This window comes from Patiria miniata, unplaced genomic scaffold (assembly GCF_015706575.1).
Source record: "Patiria miniata isolate m_02_andy unplaced genomic scaffold, ASM1570657v1 HiC_scaffold_11, whole genome shotgun sequence".
Lineage (NCBI taxonomy): Eukaryota > Metazoa > Echinodermata > Asteroidea > Valvatida > Asterinidae > Patiria > Patiria miniata.
The window spans coordinates 1927897-1948285 of NW_024037049.1; the positions used below are offsets into that span (position 1 = coordinate 1927897).

General features: G+C 46.1%; 2 protein-coding genes across 2 annotated transcripts; one reads left to right on the forward strand and one right to left on the reverse strand.

Annotated features, from left to right (window-relative positions):
* Positions 1-5999: 5999 nt before the first annotated feature.
* Positions 6000-14206, reverse strand: LOC119741653. Its single transcript, XM_038217494.1, has 2 exons — positions 13924-14206; positions 6000-13550 (listed from the first exon to the last, which is right to left on the reverse strand). The coding sequence occupies exon 2, from the start codon at positions 11724-11726 to the stop codon at positions 6273-6275; it is 5454 nt and encodes a 1817-aa protein (XP_038073422.1). The 5' UTR covers positions 11727-13550; positions 13924-14206; the 3' UTR covers positions 6000-6272.
* Positions 14207-18789: 4583 nt separating this feature from the next.
* On the forward strand, positions 18790-19752 carry LOC119741033. Its single transcript, XM_038216631.1, has one exon. It carries the CDS (start codon positions 18790-18792, stop codon positions 19750-19752), a length of 963 nt encoding a protein of 320 aa, XP_038072559.1.
* The last annotated feature ends 637 nt before the right edge of the window (positions 19753-20389 follow it).

The window sequence follows — 20389 nt, forward strand, 5'->3', positions numbered from 1 at the left end:
TAACTACTGAGTGGAGCGTTGAACTACGGTCATGACGTTATCCTCCGTACTAACGCTCCACCGATTTGGCATACTTTGGTCACGCGGAGCCTCATAGTTCTAGGAGTAACTACTGAGTGGAGCGTTGAACTACGGTCATGACGTTATCCTCCGTACTAACGCTCCACCGATTTGGCATACTTTGGTGGCATGGGTAATCCTTACCTTTAGGACCCCATTCCTATATAAGGTTAAAAGACTCAAAACAGCTGACTAAAATACCTCAAAAGTGACATTCTGATATTTCTTGACACATTTGAACAGTTGGCAATGACACCTTCTTGAATAATCATTTTGTAGAAAGAGGATAGGGCTTTGAAAATATGAGGGGTTAAAGACGACAATGACGAACAGAAATTATATTAAAAATGCAAGATGGTGAACTGCAAAATTGGTAGAAAAGTCACATTTTCTTTGAAAGTGCTTCCAAAATTACAACTAACATGAGTTTATCTGAAATAGCCTACAAGACTGCTATAGCCTGCAAAAAACACCTTTGGTACTGGACAGTCATTTGCAAAAGTCAGTTTTTGAACAGAACTTGTAAAAATAGAGGTGTCCTAAAGATAAGGATTACCGTGACATGTGCAGTATGGTATGCATTTTGTGCATACCCTCACGAGGACAAAAAAAAGGCCCCCCCAAAAAAGTGGTAAAGAGAATACAAATGAGAAAGCTAGAAACCCTGAATAGATCCACAACATTCCATAAAACCCCTTAAATTGTTCCAAACAACCGGTAATTTTGAAAAAAGAAAAATAGTCTGAACTTATCGCTCACAATTAAATGTGTCTGCTGAGTTGCACAGTCCATTTCACTGACATGAATCTGATACTTTGATCATAGCACGCGTGTGTGACGTCACTATTGAAGAAAAACAAGTCGCGCTTAATCAACGACTGTTTCATGTAGACATATGTGCCCCGCGCCGTCTGACAGTGTGGGTTTTAAAGTTGTCAGTGAACATGTAACCAATATACCCAAGTGTTCAAATACTGTGTATTTTAACTTTTAAGGATTGAGGTGATGGGTTTGAAGTCTATTTCTGTAGCAGTCTTGTGTTCGTGAATAATGTGTTTTTTGGTTGTTTTCGTTTTTCATATATTAGCATTAATTAGCAGGCACCTACATGTATCTTTATCTCAATACTTCCTTGGGTATAATTATGCCAGGTCTGCATATTGTTGATTTCATATTCAGTTACACATTTCAGCAATTTGTTTCACTTGTATAATTAGTGTAAATTCACATTTTGTTCATGCTATAATTGAGTAAACCTTTTGTCCTTCCGTTACCATCCTTCCGTTACCAAATTACAATCCACTTAAGATGTTGTAATTATATCACCGAAACACTAAAATTCAAATGAAAGGTGGCATAGTATACATGTAGTTAAAACTTCAGGGATTTCATTTCCTACCTTTAAAATATAAAGGCCCCATAAAATTCACAGAGTTTATGCAAAACACATGTAAGTTAGAAAACCCTTGTCCTTTTTACCGTCCTTCCGTTACCGACCTCATTAATATTCATAATTCATGAACGAGAGGTATTCATTCATTGAAGGTAGCATTTACACAGCAATACAATGGTGACATTTGTTTGATGTAACTTATAACACTGTACCGGTATGTGATACACACATTTGAAATTTTGTATAGTGAGTGAAAACGTCCTTCCGTTACCGTGGAATTGCCCTATAGCCCAACAACGCTTAGCCCCACTTCTGGGCCTCCGTATTGCTGCGCTGTACGTTAGGCCACACGTCTGGTAAGCCAACCAAGTGAGGAGTTTATAGTCCGAATTTGGTGCATATGGGCTCCAGAAAGATGTCTAAATTTCTCAAAAAATTTGAAGAAACATTACCTGATCTATCCAGAGGGCAAAAGATGAGAAATTAAAGAATACAACCATATTCAGTGGGATAAGTATGTAAAAAAAAAAGTGCCAAAAAAAGGTGCGCCAGAGTTTGGACTAAACTCCTCAGTAGGTTGGAAAACCAGACGTGTGGCCCAACGTACAGCTCAGCAATTCGGAGGCCACACAAGTGGGGCTAAATACAACCCTGAGAGTACGACTTCGATACACTCTGTCTTTCCTTTCTTTTCAAAAAGCGACATATTTGACGTTTTACATCTGAAAATTATATAATTAATAGAAAAAGATGTCACTTACTAGCATTATGCCTGAACTTGTAATTTGGAAACCAACCCGCTGCTGCAGACATGTGTGGTGACTGGTGGTATGAAAATTCCCAAATTGGTGACTGTCTACATTTTGACTGCAGAGGGCGCTATAACACAATGTGCATGAAGAATGTGCTGAAACTGCAAAGATACAGTTGAGCCAGTTATTACTGTAGTAGGTTGGGGGATGCAAATGGTCCTCAATGAGGACTCCTATAGTTACCTGTACCATCCAATTTAAACAAAATGTGTTTTACCACAAGCTATACTTTTACCATAACCTGGAGTTATATTTTATTATACAGAGTAGCATTACTTTACCAAAAAAAATATACATCTTAAAAAGACCATGTTGCATGTAGGCTGGATGGAATAGACATCGTAAAAAATGCCAAGAAAACATCGATGGAGAAAGACGATCTTTGCAAGCTTATATTCACAGAACTTGATCTCTCTTGTCCATATTTGATCTCTCTTGTCCATATATGTATTTCCCGTGTTCATGAATTTATTTCGAGGAAGTACTACTGGTATATGAAGTGAAACGATGCAGCGTGTTTCACCGAAATCTCCTGCCGTAAAACGAAGCTATTGCCGGCCGGTCAACACCCAGTGCACCCAGTGCACCCAGTGCACCCAGTGCACCCAGTGCACCCAGTGCACCCAGTGCACCCAGTGCACCCAGTGCACCCAGTGCACCCAGTGCACCCAGTGCACCCAGTGCACCCAGTGCACCCAGTGCACCCAGTGCACCCAGTGCACCCAGTGCATGCACACAGATCTTACTTTGAGCTTTTGGGGTATTTTTTTTTCTTTATCTTTCCCCTCTAACGGGCGTTAATTTAATCAGTTGGATTAAAGACAACCTACCTTATTTACAGATGTGTTATGAAAATTACAATGGTCTTTACATTCCCCCCCCCTCCTCACTAGTACATTGTATTTTCCCCAATGAAAACAACCATAAGGTTAATTAACCAATTAATCAATCTGTTTCTCTCTGTAGGATCTGTTTCATTTTGCACGTCTGTGACATAAAGATCAACCAAGGTTGCAGTATGTCTGGTAGAGAAGGTCAGTTATATTGTTTCTATGTATCTGTTTTACACATTTAGTCTGGTTCTTAATGTGCTTGTTCTTAATTAAACTTTCGTTTGGATTTCTTGGGTATTAGCTAAACTAACCCCCAAACCGATATTTACATTTTTCCACTTTCTCGGCTGCCATCTTGGAATTTCAAATGCTAGCTCTACATGTATTTCCCCGATAACTGGACTTGTAGTGCAGGTTGCAATTTATGGATTTTAAAGGCAATGGAACTCACTGCAGCCTGTTTTCACAAATATTTGACACTATAAAATTAGTATTTCCTCATCATTCAGGTACAAAAAGAGAAAGTTTCTTCACAAATGTTGGCAACCGATTTTTAAACTGGTTTTCATAAATGTAAGGTTTTATAACATTAAAAGAAGAGTTTTTGCTAGAAAAAAAAATATGTTCTGTTGCTACACAAATGTCAAGAAAATAACTTTACGAGTGATACACATGGTTGTCATGGCAATCAGGCTTAAAACGCTTTGTTTACATAAATTTAATGTATTTAATATACATGTTACATGTGGGGTTTTTTGCTAGTAAAAAAAAAATAGTCTATGCGGAGACTTGTCAAGAATTCGCTTTGAACAAAAAGATCAACTTCATCGAGGTACAGTGATTGTGGGAATCTAATATGGCTGCAATATCGACATGAAAATAATGTTTGCATGATATTTTTGTTTGTTTTGAGTTGCTGTTCTGGCAGAGCTTACGGGAGAAAATCCAAAGCTCTGGTGGTAACAATTTTAACAGGGATTAAGTTTGTGTGGACAATTTTGGGGAAACACGCTGCATCGTATCACTTCAAATACTTGCCATCTTAAAATGAACTTTTGAACACGGAAAATACATACACAGACAAAAGAGATCAAGTTCTGTGAATAAAATGGCAAAAATGTTCCTTCTCCATCGGTGTTTTCTTGGCATTTTTACGATGTCGAATCCGACTGACCAGTTGACCAGTTGGGACTCGATTCTAATTATTAGCCTTCCTTGAGTCGAGTCGAGTCATTCTTTTAAGGGACTCGAGTCGAGTTGAGTCATTTGCTCGCAGTGACTCGAGTCGAGTCGAGTCATTTACCCGTTGGGGGTTGAGTCGAGTCGCCAGAAATTGTGACTCAAGTCGGACTCGAGTCGAGTCATTATCTCGAATCATTACAACTCTGGCTAGTGTATAGCTATGCACAGACTGGTTACCGCGTTTTCATATTTTGTTTCGGCAACCGGCCGAAACAGCCTTTGTGTTTGTTCAGATTTTTTTTGTTTTATTCTAACTTTTCTTTTTCATTTCATCAGCCCATAGCATTTGTACCAGGGGTGTGATTTTTCTGGATTTTTCCGGATTTCCAGATTTTTAGTCTAACGTCTGTGGAATTTTATGCGGATTCCGGATTTCCAACGTTTTCTGTTTCCGTAATATCGCCCAAAAACTTCTGGAGAATAGGCCCTAATTTACGATAATGGATGGACTGGTGACACAAGTCTAATAAGCAGTGCGGTCAAGAACCTGATAGACATCAATGCAGTGTGCGCAGTGGAGTACTTGAGGACCAGAATAAACACTCTCAATGATGTCTTAATAGAGTCTATTTGATCAACAACAAATAACACTGTAAGCACGAACATTACCGAAGAGGAATAAACCTGTTTTAAGCCCTTACAAATTACCACAAAAAATTTTTCTGGCTTCACGGTCAGCACTTTAAAAAAAAGGAGTTTTTTCAAAAAGGAAAACACACGGTAAAATTATTTCCCATCCCCTTGCTGAAAGTCAACGGTGTCCATTTCAACCGTAAGATTGAAATTTGGTGTTTTTTAGTTGTGGACATCTATAACAATGTAAGTTAGTTAAACATAAGTTCTGTAGCGACCGTGGACACTAAGTCAAAAAATTGATATTCTTTACGCGTACTTCTATAGTTCTATAATCAATGAATTCTGTTCACTTTATTCCACCAAATATTGGAGTACAAAGGGATCGTTACTCACAGAGTCGTTCACAACATGCACAAAAGTTCACGAAGTTCGGATCGGAAACCTCTTAAAATCACACAGTTATCACAGCGACCTGGATCGCACTGAAATGTTCACAAGCGTGAGAAAACTCTGGTGGTATCTTTAGGCTCCTTTTCGGCTTAAAACTCCTTCAAGTTTGGACGGAATTTGGCAATATATATCAAATTGTACTTGTACGGTAAAAGATAGGTATCAGCTCCACGGAGAAAATGCTAGAATCAAGGTCGTAAAATCGCCCCATAATACTGTGCGCAACCATGCTTTCCATGCAAATGAAGTGCGGGCAAGGTTAAACTATTCATGGTGGGGCTAAAGGTTAAAGGGTAACAGTTGTAAACATTAATTAACATATACATGTAAGGGCGAGATTCTGGAAACTACATTCCGGCCCCAGTCGCACTGATAAAGGGCGATAACAATTCTAGTTTCCAATATCTCAGAACTATTAGTAAAGCTCTAAACTACAACAAACTACTTAATCTTATGAACCACTAAATAATTTTGACCACAAATGTGACTTGGCCAATTCTGCGTAGTCGAAAGTTCGGATTCTACTGTCCATACTTCGAAGTTCATACGATCACTGACGTTCAAATATTTTGGAAAATGGTTTGAAACTTAACACAAATCAGAATGAATAAACTGTTCAAGTGATCTGCCGAGATGAAGTCACCAAATCACAGTCCATGTTTCGACGCATGTACAGCTGGTTCCGGTTCTCCTGGTAAGCAAGGTATTGTCACTGTAGTTTTCACTATTCCGGTAAAGTTGACAGATGAGGATTCATCAGATCGTAACCCTGGTTCGGGAGGCAAACAGATACTACACCTTGCCCAAGGGTGACCTGAGACTATGTAAGGCAGGGGAGTCTCTTCCCCTGAGATGTCCACTTGACGGACATCTGCATACCTTCCCTAAGAGTTCAAGTATTGATGATTACTCGACGTCCTGCTCTAGAAGCAGACACAGCTTGGTAATAGGCCTGACCAAAACTGAAGTCTTGGTCATCACTTTAACGCTGCGTACGTGTCCTCGTTTGTCCATGAATACCTCCTGAACAAGTCCCATTGGCCAGGAGTTTCTCGGGGCGCTGTTATCAACGATGAGCACAACATCACCCTTCTCTATGTTTCTGCTAGGTTGGGACCATTTCTGGCGTTGCTGCAGGGTAGGTAGGTACTCTCTAGTCCACCTCTTCCAGAAGACATCCGCCATGTACTGCATCTGACGCCATCTCCTTCGTGAGTACTGGTCCTCCTGGGAGAAAACTCCAGGTGGCAGTGTTGAATCAGGTTTCAGAAGTATCAGACTGTTCGGCGTGATGACACTCAGGTCATGAGGGTCATCCGGTGCTCGTGTCAGGGGTCGGCTGTTAATTACAGCCTCGACCTCACACATGAAGTTGCGCAACTGTTCCTCACTCTGGCACGTCTTCATGTACTGCTCACTCAATATGGCGTGGAGAATTTTACGTATTGTTCTGATTTTCCTCTCCCACACACGTCCATGATGAGAGGCTGCTGGTGTGTTGAACTGCCACTTGATGTCATGCTTCAAGGCAAAATTGTTGATTTCGCCATGGTTCCACTCCTGCATTGCTCGCTGGAGCTCTTTGTCGGCTCCAACAAAGTTGGATCCATTGTCTGGGTGGATTTCTTTCACTTTGCCACGCCTAGCCATGAATCGTCTGAGTGCACTGATGCATGAGCTGGTGTCGAGGGAATCGGCCACCTCAATGTGAATAGCACGGCTAGTAAGGCAGGTGAATACTACACCATATCTCTTTCTGATAACTCGCCCATACTTGATATCGAATGGGCCGAAATAGTCCACTCCAGTATATGTGAATGGTGGGGCATCGGGCCGTACACGGTAAGCTGGCAAATCAGCCATCCTCTGTTTACCGGGTCCAGCTTGGTACTTTCGGCATATGACGCATTGGTGTATCAAGCTCCTGACTGCTACACCAGCTTCGAGTATCCAGTACCTTTGTCTGAGTTCCCCTAGGATGTGATTTCTCCCTTGATGTCCGCTTCTCTGGTGGATGTGTCTGATCACCAGAGTGGAAATGTGGTGGTCTTTTGGCAGAATCAGCTGGTGTTTGGCAGCTTCGGGGATTGATGCATGCCGAAGCCTGCCACCAACTGTTAAGAGTCCATCACGCAGCTCTGGGTCTAAGCTAATCAATGGACTTCCTTTATTGATCGGCTTTCTCTGGTGTTCTATTGGGGTAGCTTCTTTTCCAGCAGCCAAAGGGTTGTCTGGATTTTGGTCGCTTGTTTTCACATTTTTGAGTGCCTCAACTTCTCTGGGAAAAGCACATCCTTGAACATACTTCAAGATGGCCTTTTCAGCACACTGCATTTCTTCAACTGTTAGAGGCTTATTCTGCAGGGGTTTCTTGTTACAGTTGGTCTTCCTGTGCTGCAACATGGTCTTTAGGCGTAACCACCATGCTATCGCCCTTTTTAGCTTCGTCCAGTCTGAGTAGTGATGGATCAGCTGGTCTATGGCACTGGTCTCGTTGGATGTCATCACTACATTTATGTTCACTTGGGAAGCACCATCAGCCACTTCGCAGTTGTCATTTTCCTCGTCATCTTCCATCTGAATTTGTTCGGCACCGGGCCAGCTTTCTTCTGGTTGGCTGAGGAAGTTTGGGCCTCCCAGCCACTCCGGTTTGTTGATCAGGTCTTCTGCACTGAGGCCCCGCGAAGCATGGTCAGCAGGGTTCAATTTAGTGGGGACATATCTCCACTGGCTAATATCGGACGCATCTCTGATCACGGCGATGCGATTCGCTACAAAAACTGGGAATCTGGTGGTCTCATTCATGATGTATTTCAGAACTGTCTGGCTATCTGTCCAGAATACAGTCTGATCAATGTTCACTGTGAGCTCTCTCTTCAAGAGGTCATCTTGACGGACTGCAGAGGTGGCTGCAGTTAGTTCCATCTTGACAATAGTGTGCGTCTTTAGAGGTGCAACTCTGGCTTTGGCACACACAAACTCGCAGTGGGTTTCACGGTTTTCATTTGTCAGGCGCAGGTAGGTTACAGTACCGTAACCTTGCTGGCTTGCATCAGTGAAGTGATGCATTTGTACATTGGCCACCTTTCCGAAGTTCACAGGTTTGAAACATCGGTTCAGTTGCACCCTGCTCAGGTTAGGCAAGTCCTTGAGCCAGTTTTCCCATTCTTGTTTTTCCTTTGTAGGGATGGGATCGTCCCACCCTATCTTGTTTCGGCACAACGACTGCAGGATCATCTTCGCCCGTAAGACAAAGGGAGAAGTAGCTCCAAATGGGTCGAATATGGAGCTCATCACTGATAAGATGTTTCTTCGGGTCGGTTTCGGATTCACTTTTTCCTGGCTAAATTGCAGGCGATCATCTTCAATGCACCACTGCACACCCAGGGCACGTTCCACTGGTAGCTCATCAGTTTGGAGATCAAGGTTCCTCACCTCTTTGGCTAGATCTTCTTTGGGTATGGTTGCAAGCAGTTTTCTGCTGTTGCTGGTCCACTTTGTGAGCTTGAAGCCCCCTTCTGCTACTGCTCTTTTCATGTCTTGTGCAAGGCTTATGCCTTCATCTTCAGTTGCCACAGACTTTACGAAGTCATCTACATAGAAGTCATTATGTATGGCTTCTATTACTTCTCTTCTATATTTGTGTTCATTGTCAGTGGCTTTCTTCTTGAGGGCATAGTTGGCACAGCTCGGTGAAGATACTGCACCAAACAAATGCACCAACATTCGGTACACCTCTGGTTCCCTCTGCAGGTCACCTTCCGGCCACCACAAGTAGCGTAGCATATCACAGTCTCCTGGTGTCACCCTCACCTGGTAAAACATCGCTTCGATGTCTGCCATGATAGCCACATTTTCTTGTCTCCATCGAAGAAGAACGCCATACATGTGGTTGGTCATGTCTGGGCCTTGTAGTAGTTGGCTGTTTAGCGATGTTCCCTTGTAGTCTACCGGGCAGTTAAATACCACCCTCAGCTTGTCTGGCTTTCTTGGATGATATACGCCGTGGTGTGGGATATACCATACTCTGCCATCATCTCGCTTTATTTCTGGTAGTGGTACCCTCTCTGCAAAGCCCTTTCTTTCTAGATCTGTCATGAAATCAGTGTATTGTGTCTTCAACCTGTCATCCTTACTGAGTTTCTTGTTCAGTCTTGCAGCAAACATGCCAGCCTGGGATCGGTTGTCTGGCATGCAGACCTTACAGTCACGGAACGGTAACTTCATCTGATAGTGACCACTGGTTTTGACGACAGACTCATCCATGAAAGTGATGAATTGTCTATCTTCGACAGACATAGCTTGCTTGTCATCATTCAGGCGCTCGTTGAAATCCATGTTGATGTTGACGCTGACCTCCGGCTGATCTCTCAACTTTCCAGGCAGTCCATACACTAGCCAGCCCAGGGGGCTTCTGATGGCGTAAGGATCGCCAAGGTGGCCAGCTGCTGTCTCTAAAGGTAGTGACGCAGCCGGAACATTGACTCCAATCATCAGGCTGACTTTGGGAATGTCAATGTTTCTTTGGTCTGGGAGCTTGATTTGCTTCAGGTGGCTCCACTCGTTCAAGTCTCGCTGGGTTGGGGCTTCTTTCATTGTAACTGGCATACTGTCCTTCATGAAGACTGCTGGGAGATCAATGAAGGTGTCACCGTCGATGCTGCTGAGCTGCAGTTCGTCCAGAATGACTTCAGTGTTGATTAGTTCTTCTGAGTTCATTGTTTTGATGATCAGCTTGGTTTTTCTGGACTTTGTCTTCAATTGTCGGTTTAGCTCTTTGGTGGAAAAGACAGCTCCACATCCATTTTCTATGAATGCATATGTGGTAATGCACTCAGTACTGGATTTTGCTTTGATCGTCACTGGAACGATTGCCATCAGTGGGTTGGTCTTATCCGTGTTTGTCGCTCCACATGCCTTTGCTTCTACACTCACACAGCCTGTGGTCACCTTTGCAGTTTCTGGTTCTTTCTGTTCATTCTTTGGTGTGGCTGGTTGTCGATCCGGGTCATGCATGCAAGTGACATGCCGCCTTGAACACAGGCTGCACTTGGCCCAGTCTGGGTTTGGGCATGTCTTTTTCATATGCCCCGGGTTTAGGCACCCGAAACACATGCCCCTTTTGTGGCAAAATTCGGATTTCGCCTTTGCGTCCAATGATGCAAACTTTCTGCAGTCCAGCACACAGTGGTTTGTGCCATCCCCACAGTGTAGGCATGGTGCTTTGGCTGCTTTGTTTTCCTTTGAAATATGTTTGGGCGCGTCTCTTCTTTCCTTCACTGTGGCTGCAAAGGCTTTCCTCTGAGTAACTCCTCTACTTTCATGCCGGGTTGATTTGTAGAGTTGTTTTTTGTCTTCCTCATTTCTGCGTTGGTAACCAAGGCCAGCAATTCGTGGGTCATTTTCGTTTCTGGAAATTTGTCCCACGAATCTCTCAAAATCTTCCAATGTAGGCGAGCGCTCTTCAATTTCTCTGAATTTGCCTACTTGTCTGATCCACTGCTGTTGGAGGGCAACAGGCAGTTTTCCGGCCAACAGCTTCAAGAATTCGAAGCCGTCCATGCTGGCCATGTCACGGTTGCTCTGCTTCCCGTTGCAACAGTTGATGAGAAAGATGGAGAATTTCCGCAAGCCTGTCTTGTCTCCTGTTGCAATCTTTCCCCATTGCTCGGCTTTATTCTTGTAAGCCGCCGCCAATATTGATGGTTGTCCATAGTCACGTTTGAGTAGCTGTTTTGCCCGTTCATAGGCTTGTGATGGGGTTTCAATCATAGGACACTCCTTAATAAGCTCATGGGCTTCCCCCTTTGTATACTTTAGGAGGAGTTCGAGCCTTCTTGCTGGGTCGTTGGTTTTGCCCTCCACCACATAACCAAAGTTCTTCATGAATGTCATGTAGGAGAGGACATCTGCTCCACTAAAGGGATCTATTTCCGAAGATGGAAGTGCAGCTTCCCTTTGGCTGTCCACAAATTTACTGAGAAGCAATGCCATCGGTACCTCTGGAATTTGACACTCTTTCTTGTCACTTTCTTTTGTCACTGGCTCTTTCATCAGGGTTTTATCTTTATGGAAACTGCCCTCATCCTTAGATGGCATTGGATCCACAGGTTCACAAGATTGCTGTGTGGCAGAGGGTTCCCCCTTTGAGTTCTCACCATAGTCTGGTGCCGGGGCCATCACGGGTCGGGCAGGTTCGGCCATAGGTTTGATGGAAAAAACCGGTGCTTCGGGTTTCAGCTGGTTTATCACTGCAGGATTACGTCTCGAGGCGTCAGATTCAATGGCATGTACAACTTCGTCCACAAAGTTTTGGGAACCTTGGGAACATACGTTGGATAATTCTTCGTCATTAAGCATCTTAGTGATAGCTTTTGCTGCCTGTAGCTCAGCATTTATTTCGATAACTTGCTGCTCACTTTCAATCTTGGCTTGCTCTTCTTGGATTTGCTGTCGCCGTCTTAGGCGTCTTATTTCTTCTTCTGCTTCTTGCAGTTGGAGCTCTCGCTGAAGAGCGCGTTTACGCTCTTCGAGCTTGTTCCTTAAGAGCAGCAGATCTGGCCGCAAGCTCGACTTCTCTCTGCTGATGCTTGTGTAGCAGCATGGAAATTGTTGTCTTTGCTGATGAGGCGTTACTGATGTCAAATCGTCCAGAAATACTTTTGCGAGTCAATGTCTTAGATTTATCTCCGAAGAGTGCCACAGAGATGCTGTCTTCTGGATGAATTTCTTCTGCAAGTTCTGGGTCACATGTCATTTCCATTTGTAAGTTTGCCGAGACGGGAGGATTTGATCCGGCCCCAGTATTATGTGGTGTGAGCTCTGGCATTGAAGCTGAGCTGGAAGAATCAGCTTTATCTTGTGATTTTTCTTTATTCTGGGTTTCCATATTTAGGCAGAGGGGTTGGTCTGCTACCCGCTGAAGAACGGTGACCGTTTACAGTATTTAATCGTCCTTGCCCAGTTTCCAGACAAGCGCGAGTCACAGGGAGTCGTTTAGCGTTCGTTTATAAACGTGGCCCAATTTCCGGACAGAGCGGAGCGGCAGGGGATCTTTCCCGATTTCATCGTTATAGTCACAAAATATTCATTTATCTGTATGCTGCTATCTTTTACTGAATGTAGCGACCGTGGACACTAAGTCAAAAACTGATATTCTTTACGCGTACTTCTATAGTTCTATAATCAATGAATTCTGTTCACTTTATTCCACCAAATATTGGAGTACAAAGGGATCGTTACTCACAGAGTCGTTCACAACATGCACAAAAGTTCACGAAGTTCGGATCGGAAACCTCTTAAAATCACACAGTTATCACAGCGACCTGGATCGCACTGAAATGTTCACAAGCATGAGAAAACTCTGGTGGTATCTTTAGGCTCCTTTTCGGCTTGAAATTCCTTCAAGTTTGGACGGAATTCGGCAATATATATCAAGTTGTACGTGTACGGTAAAAGATAGGTATCAGCTCCACGGAGAAAATGCTAGAATCAAGGTCGTAAAATCGCCCCATAATACTGTGCGCGACTATGCTTTCTATGCAAATGAAGTGCGGGCAAGGTTAAACTATTCATGGTGGGGCTAAAGGTTAAAGGGTAACAGTTGTAAACATTAATTAACATATAAGGGCGAGATTCTGGAAACTACAAGTTCTATTGATTCATATTTGGAAATACTTAAGTGGATGGGAAGCAGACTGTGTGATTCAAGTTTTTCAATTGACAATCTTATTCCTTATTTAGATAGACGTACATGTACGTGATGGTCAGTTTTTACATTAGTTAATCCTCGATTTCTGAATCATCACTTTCGGGTGAAGTGCGCTGCCCTTCACTTGGAATGTTTTCACAGTTGGTGCAATTGCACAAGTCTGTGCATGGCAATTTTTTTCAAGACAGCTACACTGGCCTTTTGTGCATTGACTTTTTTTTACATGAGCAATGGGCAAATTACATGACACTGTCTGGGGCAGGGGGAAGATCCATCCAGTGGATACTGATGTCATCGCCGATGACCTTCCATCCTCTTCTGTGTGGAGACTAGACAGCACTTCAGGACGTGCATCCAGGGCCCTCTTGTATATGGCTGCCTGGTAGTTAGCCCTCTTTACGTGCAGGTGCAAGGCATCCTTGTTTGGCGGCATCAGTGACTCCATCACAGTTCCCATCTGAAACATGTTGTATCTGCAAGTTGTCAAATTACGAGAAAAATCCCTTTCTTAAATGACAGCAATTTTTAATTGCAAATTGCATTTTCTTATTGTGCAACAGGCACTGCATGTTTTGACTTGAGAAATAAACATTAGCAATGAATGGAATGTTTTTTAAAACTGTACGAGAAACAAATTCCCAGAGATTGTCAATTCTAAAGTAGGACTTGTACATGTATATGTTTGCAAGTATTTCCAATTTGATTTAGCTACAAAATTATGAAACCTTGACTCAAACTAAATTGTGTAGAGGAAGGCTCTATCTCCAACCAGCCCCTGCTTTAGGCATGTTATATTTTTCAGGGGAGTATGCTCATGTGACTCCATAGAAAAAAAGGCAAAAATACCTTGACTTTCATGTTGCTGTTTCTTTGCAAGTCTTTCTGCACCGTCTATCCTGGAAACATCACAGATACTTTTGTAGCACTGCTGAATGTGTTGATGGTATCCAAATGCCTGTAATTGAAAAAATGTTTTTAAAATATCACTCATTACTCTCATATCAATTATTTCACAATCTAAATCTTTGTCAGTTGATTGGAGAATTATTTATGGGTCAAAGAGAAATGTTCCATTCAACTCAGCTTCACCTTGTAGAATGGAACATTCTTTCATCCAACTTAGGAAAATATTTACACCATGGCACCTTCAGGTACAAACATTTATTATCCGTATATTATTCTTCACATGTAGCGATCAGGGGAAAAAAATTTAAAAATGGAAAAAAAGTGAAAATCTTAAATCTAAATATATTGACGTGAGGGCTTGACATTTAGAGAAGTGGGCAGGTTCTCATTATTTTTTTTATTATATTATACTTTCTAGAAAAAAAATAGCAAGCAAATAAAAGTACAGTTGAAATGAGGACGCTATCATATGACATGTACGTATGAGCTGCCAGCTTAAAGAATGCAGGGGTGTGAAATCTCCGCTATTTAGCGGATTTCCGCTTTTTTGTTCAGCGTGCCACATTTTGTTTTCCGCTTTTTTTCTTCCGATGGTCCAGATTTTTCCCCGCTTTTTCCCCCGCGCGTAAGCATTGATTTTATTTCCGTTTATTTTATTTTCCGCCGCCGAACGCACCGATCCGCTCTCTACAACATACACGTAGCTCTGGGATGGGGGGCGTGCAAGCGAGTATTCAATGTACAATGTACATGTACATACGTACATGTACGTGTGTACTATACGATGCCATGTGCATGCATTTTTCAGCTCGAAGCCGCGTGTGTACACAACGTGTAAACAGCATCCGGGGAACCAACAGTCATTGCGCTTTAATTGGCTGCAGATAAATATGAATATTCACACATGCGCCATGAAGCGCGTTGGGACTCTTTGCGGCCGTTCCTGTGTCTATGCATGTAGTGACACGCGATGATCTCCACAATAACTCGCTGTAAACATCGTCTTGTTGCAAATATAAAGCCTTGAAATAAGACTAGTAAATTGTCGCCGTGCCGCGCGCCGGTAGAGGGCATCATGCGGGGCAAAGTTCATGTGTGCATTTCATTGCATGCACGCATCCTGCCTGCTGCGTGTATTCTGCTGCATGCTGATACGTACGTATAGTGTGTCGTTTTCAAATGTTTCGAACGTATTTTGACATTATTAATTCCACAAGATGTCAGTGCAACACAAATGTGTTATTATCCAAAGAGGTTCGGAGTTTGATACGGACATTGACAAGACCGATCCTCAGGTTACGAATCCGTGGAAATGGATTTGGATGGAACACATGGTTAATGCCAATGGGCAGAAATTAGGCGACTCAAGCCAATATGAAGGAAAAGTTAACTTAAAAGATGCATAAATTGCAAAACATTTTCGACCAATAGTTGGCCAAGGCATGCCAGGAGGCTTTAAAATGCACCACAGAGCATCTACATTTCAAAAATTTTCAGGGGCCCTTGGGCGGGCCCCGAACCCCACGCCGTAAGGGTTCGCACTACGCGCTCGCAGGTTCGGTTATTTACAGGTTCAGCTATTTTCAGCTATTTTTTTTTTACTCCACTCACACCCCTGGAATGGCAAAATGTTGGTTTTAACGACTTCGTACTTAGATAAATATAAGTCTACATCACTCTACTTACCTGTAGAGCGAATACTACATTTGCATTGTTCCCTATGCCGGCAGGCAATTTGCTAAGAGTTTTACACAATAGCGCCCTCACGTGTCCTACCCACGACGCCCTGTGACATGCGCACTACGTTAGCGTCCTCTTTTTCTCTTAGCCGCAGGCGAGGTATAACGTGGAATTTCAATCGACCTGAATTTCACTATTTTATTCGTACCTCTTTTGCTTGGAGAAAGCTATTTCGAAGAAATAAAGAGAAAGTGTTTATTGTAGAGTTGTTCTAGTGAAGTTTTTTGAGTGAAGTGAAGTAAGAATGAGTAAATCTAGGAAGTTGGGGACGACTGGGTGTATCGATAATGGAGGGACCTACATCCCACCAGACAAGCCCGAGTTCTTGGGGGACTGCACCGGTGATGGTACGTCACCGCAGCAGCAGTCCCCTAGTCGGCCCCTTCAGCCAATGCCGGCTGTCGGAGCTGACGGACCCGTTGACCAAGCGGGGGGCCGTACAACCCCACCCCCTCCGGTCAAAATTCACGGGTCTGCCAACTGAAGGGGAAACGCACCGGCAAGACAAGGAAATTGTCTGACGCCGGGGCAGTACCCAAAAAGGGACGTACGGCGAAAGGTGGCCCCGCTACGGGGCGCACCGTGCCTGTCCCTGGCCCGTCTACGGGGCACACGCAGCCGGAGGAAGTACTCCTCCATGGCTCAGTGCACCCCGGCCCACCCAGCCCCGTGATTACCACGATGCCTGGGGATGGGCTGTTATATGGCCGGCTGATCGACCGTACAGCACCCGCCTATGTTACCGGCGTGGGGGCGCTGTCGGCCGCCCGGGCTATTGATAGCGTAGAGCCGAATCCCTGGGATTCCCCCAGAGCGTTAACGCTACGCTCGGAGGGCCATGCCTCTACATCGGATTTTATTCGTTGTTCGGGCATCCCCGTGTCCCCGCAATCCTCGGCAACTACTCGGAGTCGTTCTTCAAAGAAGAAAAAATCAAAAAAGAGCCGCCATTCCAGCCGTTCTTCGACGAGTTCTAGCGAGTCATCCGGCCGATCACACCGTGGGAAACGCCACAAGGGTGGCGACCCGATCTCACGCGATGATTTTTTGGAGGCTTTTCACTCCCTCGCGGCCTCATTGTCGGGCCGACAGGGAGATTACGGTCACAGTTGGCCGACTCCGGGCCAAAGGGACATGTACCGCACACAGTTAGCCGTGCGCCGGAGTCCCCTCCAGAATTACAGCCCCCACACGCCAGTCATCACGGCCGTGGTGGGGTGACTACAGACCAGCGGACAATGCCGTGCACGGAGGGCCGTGCACCGGCGTCCCCGCCCGGTATTAGTTTACACCCATCGGTGTCACTGGAGTCCGAGCGGGGCTCGATACCGGGACACCGTGACAGCGTTGCTTCGCCCCCGGGGCCTGGTTCCCATTCCCCAGTGACAACTCGCCCCCCGGACTCTGACAATTCGGCGGACGAGAGCGAACTGACCCGCACCATGCAACGCCTATCGGTGGCTGAGACCGAACTCCGCTTGGTCCAACGGGATATGATCAGAGTTCTGAATCTTCCTGCTGGGGCCGAACCTCCTCCTCCTGAACGTCAGTCATTCAAGAAGAGATCGGGACCGACGGCAGAACCAGTCCGGGCTTTTCCCATAATGCCCCTGGACCGCGTGTGCGTTGACCACATCGACGGGATAATGCACACAAAGACATGGAGTGCCTACGCTAAACGCGTAGACGCATATTATCATTTCCCCTCAGGGGATTTAGAGAAATATTTTTCAACTCCAGTCCTGCCGGACTCGGCCATTGACAAACTCGCCGCTGACCGAGGGACAGCTTCATCCAAGGTTCCTTTTACGGACAAGACCTGTGGAAAGCTGGAGGATGTCACCCGGAGAATGGACTCGGCGGCACGCATGGGTATGCATGCGACGTCCTTTCTTCTTCTCCTATCCGAGTACCTTGCTCTGGGATATGAAGAAGATTCGGTGATACAGCCGACATGATGGTGGCTGCTCTCCATTGCCTCGATCGTGGCCTATGCTCCACTCTTGACCAGTTTGCTAGAGTGTCGACATTAGCAACATCGTCACGCCGCACCAATGTGCTAGATGCGCTCTTCCTCCCTTCACCGGGAGCACGAAAGCGTCTCGACGATCTCCCGCTCTCAGGCCCGGACTTATTTTCTGGTAAGTTCCAGGAAGCCATGGAGGCCGAGGCGAAGCGCCTCAAGGCCACGGAGAAAATAAATCTCAAGAAACCGGCCGAGCCGAAAACCGCGGACAAGACAAAGAAACAGCCGTCTTTTGTCATTCCCCGGCGCCGCCCCCCGGTCAGAGCGGCCTGTGGTGGATTTCGTGGGCGCGCCGATAAGGCGGTCAGCTCGCGCTATTCACAACCACATACCGGACAACAGCGTCCCCAGTCGGGACGCGGTTTCCGTGCGCCCACTCCCCGGTACACCGGGGCGTGGCACAAGTGACTTATGCGTCTCCGGGCGGCCTCCCGCCGCTGGACCCGTGGGAGGCCGCCTTCAGGAGTTTGTGGGGTCCTGGGTGCAGGTGACTTCCGACCGGTGGGTCCTCGAAACGATCAGCAGCGGTTACGCGCTCGAGTTTACGAGGACCCCCCCGTCGGACATGCTTATTCGGACAACGCCCGTACCGCCCGACACAGCAAAACGCCGCTCCCTCGAGGAGGAGATCGACGCCCTCCTTCTAAAGAGAGCAGTTCGTGTTGTCCCCCAAGGGGGGACCCGGGCAGGTTTCATGTCAACCTTCTTCTTGGCCCCCAAGAAGGAGACCGGCGTGTGGCGTCCAATACTGAACTTAAAACCCCTCAACAAGTTCATACGTCCGAAACGTTTTCACATGGAAACGTTACGGACCATTCTTGCATCGATCATAACGCCAGCGTGGGCGGCCAGTATAGACTTGAAAGACGCGTACTTTCACGTACCGATCAGGCCGGAACACCGCAAATTCCTACGTTTCCAATACAAGGATATATATAGTGTACGAATTTGTGGTGCTCCCGTTCGGGCTATCCACTTCTCCGCGGGTGGTCACCCGGATCGTGAAGACGATCGGGGCGGCACTGCGGCGACGAGGGATCATGATATTCATGTACCTCGACGATTGGCTAGTAGTGGGTCGTTCTCGAGGGGAGACGGAAGCGGCGCTCCAACTAACGTGGCACCTTGCTTCCGACCTGGGATTTCTCATCAACACCAAGAAATCCCATCCAGTCCCCTCTCAGGTTCCCACCTTTCTAGGTGCATTCCTCAATCTTCGCAGGGGACTGGCCCGTCCATCGGAGGATCGCCTGCTGAACCTTCGGCAGTGCGTGTCCCTCTTCCTCCCGACGGTAGTGGCTCCGGCCCGAGCCTGGCTCAGGCTGTTGGGCCTTATGGCCAGTCTGGTGGACTTAGTGGATTTTTGCAGGCTGAGGATGAGGCCAATTCAACTTCACCTGCTGTCTTTCTACAGACCCCGCTGGCACCCGATCGACCATCCGGTGCCCACTACGTCTTTGCTAGTCCCCCACCTTCGTTGGTGGCTAGTCGAGGCCAATATAACGCAGGGCCGCGTTTTCCGCCCGCCCCGCCCGTCGGTACTTATCACAACCGACGCGTCAGGATACGGCTGGGGGGCTACCCTCCACCCGCGACAGGTCGCGGGTGTATGGGGCCCCGCACATCAATCATCCCACATCAATGTCCTGGAAATGCTGGCAGTCACCTACGCACTAAAACATTTCCAGTCGGACGTCAGAGGGCAAGCAGTCCTGGTACGATGCGACAACGCCACAGTAGTGCCATACATCAATCACCAGGATGGCACTCGGTCAGGCCATCTGTGTGCACTAATCGACCGACCGCATGTAGACCTATTTGCGTCGCGAATGAACAATCAGCTACCGATCTACTGCGCGAGGGGCCCAGATCCCAACGCGTGGCAGACCGATGCGCTGTCGGTGCGGTGGGACGGCCTACTGGCCTACGCCTTCCCACCCATCTCCCTCGTTTCTCGAGTGCTGACCAAGATCGAGCAGGAGGATGCCGAATATTCCTCATAGCCCCGTTCTGGCCCCGCCAGCCGTGGTTTGCCCGGCTCGTCCGACTCTTGGTTCACCGCCCGGTAATTCTACCGAGGAGGGCCGATCTCCTTTATCAGCCCAGCTCGGGAATCAGTCACCAGGCTCCGGGGGATCTTCACCTGACGTGCTGGGTATTGTCACGCGATCCCTCTGCTCAGCAGGCCTTTCGCGACGAGCTGCTACAATTGCAGCCCAGTCCCGTAGAGCCTCAACCAGAAAGGTGTACGATAGCCGACTACGCCATTTCTTTAAATGGTGTAGACGGCAATCCATTCATCCCCCCAATACTTCTGTAGGGGAAGTGGGGGATTTCCTCCTATACCTTTTTAACAGTGGGCTCACGACGGCCACGGTCAAAAATTATCGATCGGCCTTTGCTGCGATCCATCAGGGATTTTCGGACGGTTCCTCCGTTTCCGGCAACCCTGCAATTAGCCAACTGATCAAGGGGATGTTTAATACTCGTCCCCCAGTACTCACATCTTGGGACCTCTTCAGTGTATTATCTACACTGGCGAAGGCTCCCTTTGAACCAATGAATTGCTCAACTTTGTTACAGCTCTCCATCAAAGTAGCTTTTCTATTGGCTGTTGCTACGTCCTGACGACGTAGCGAA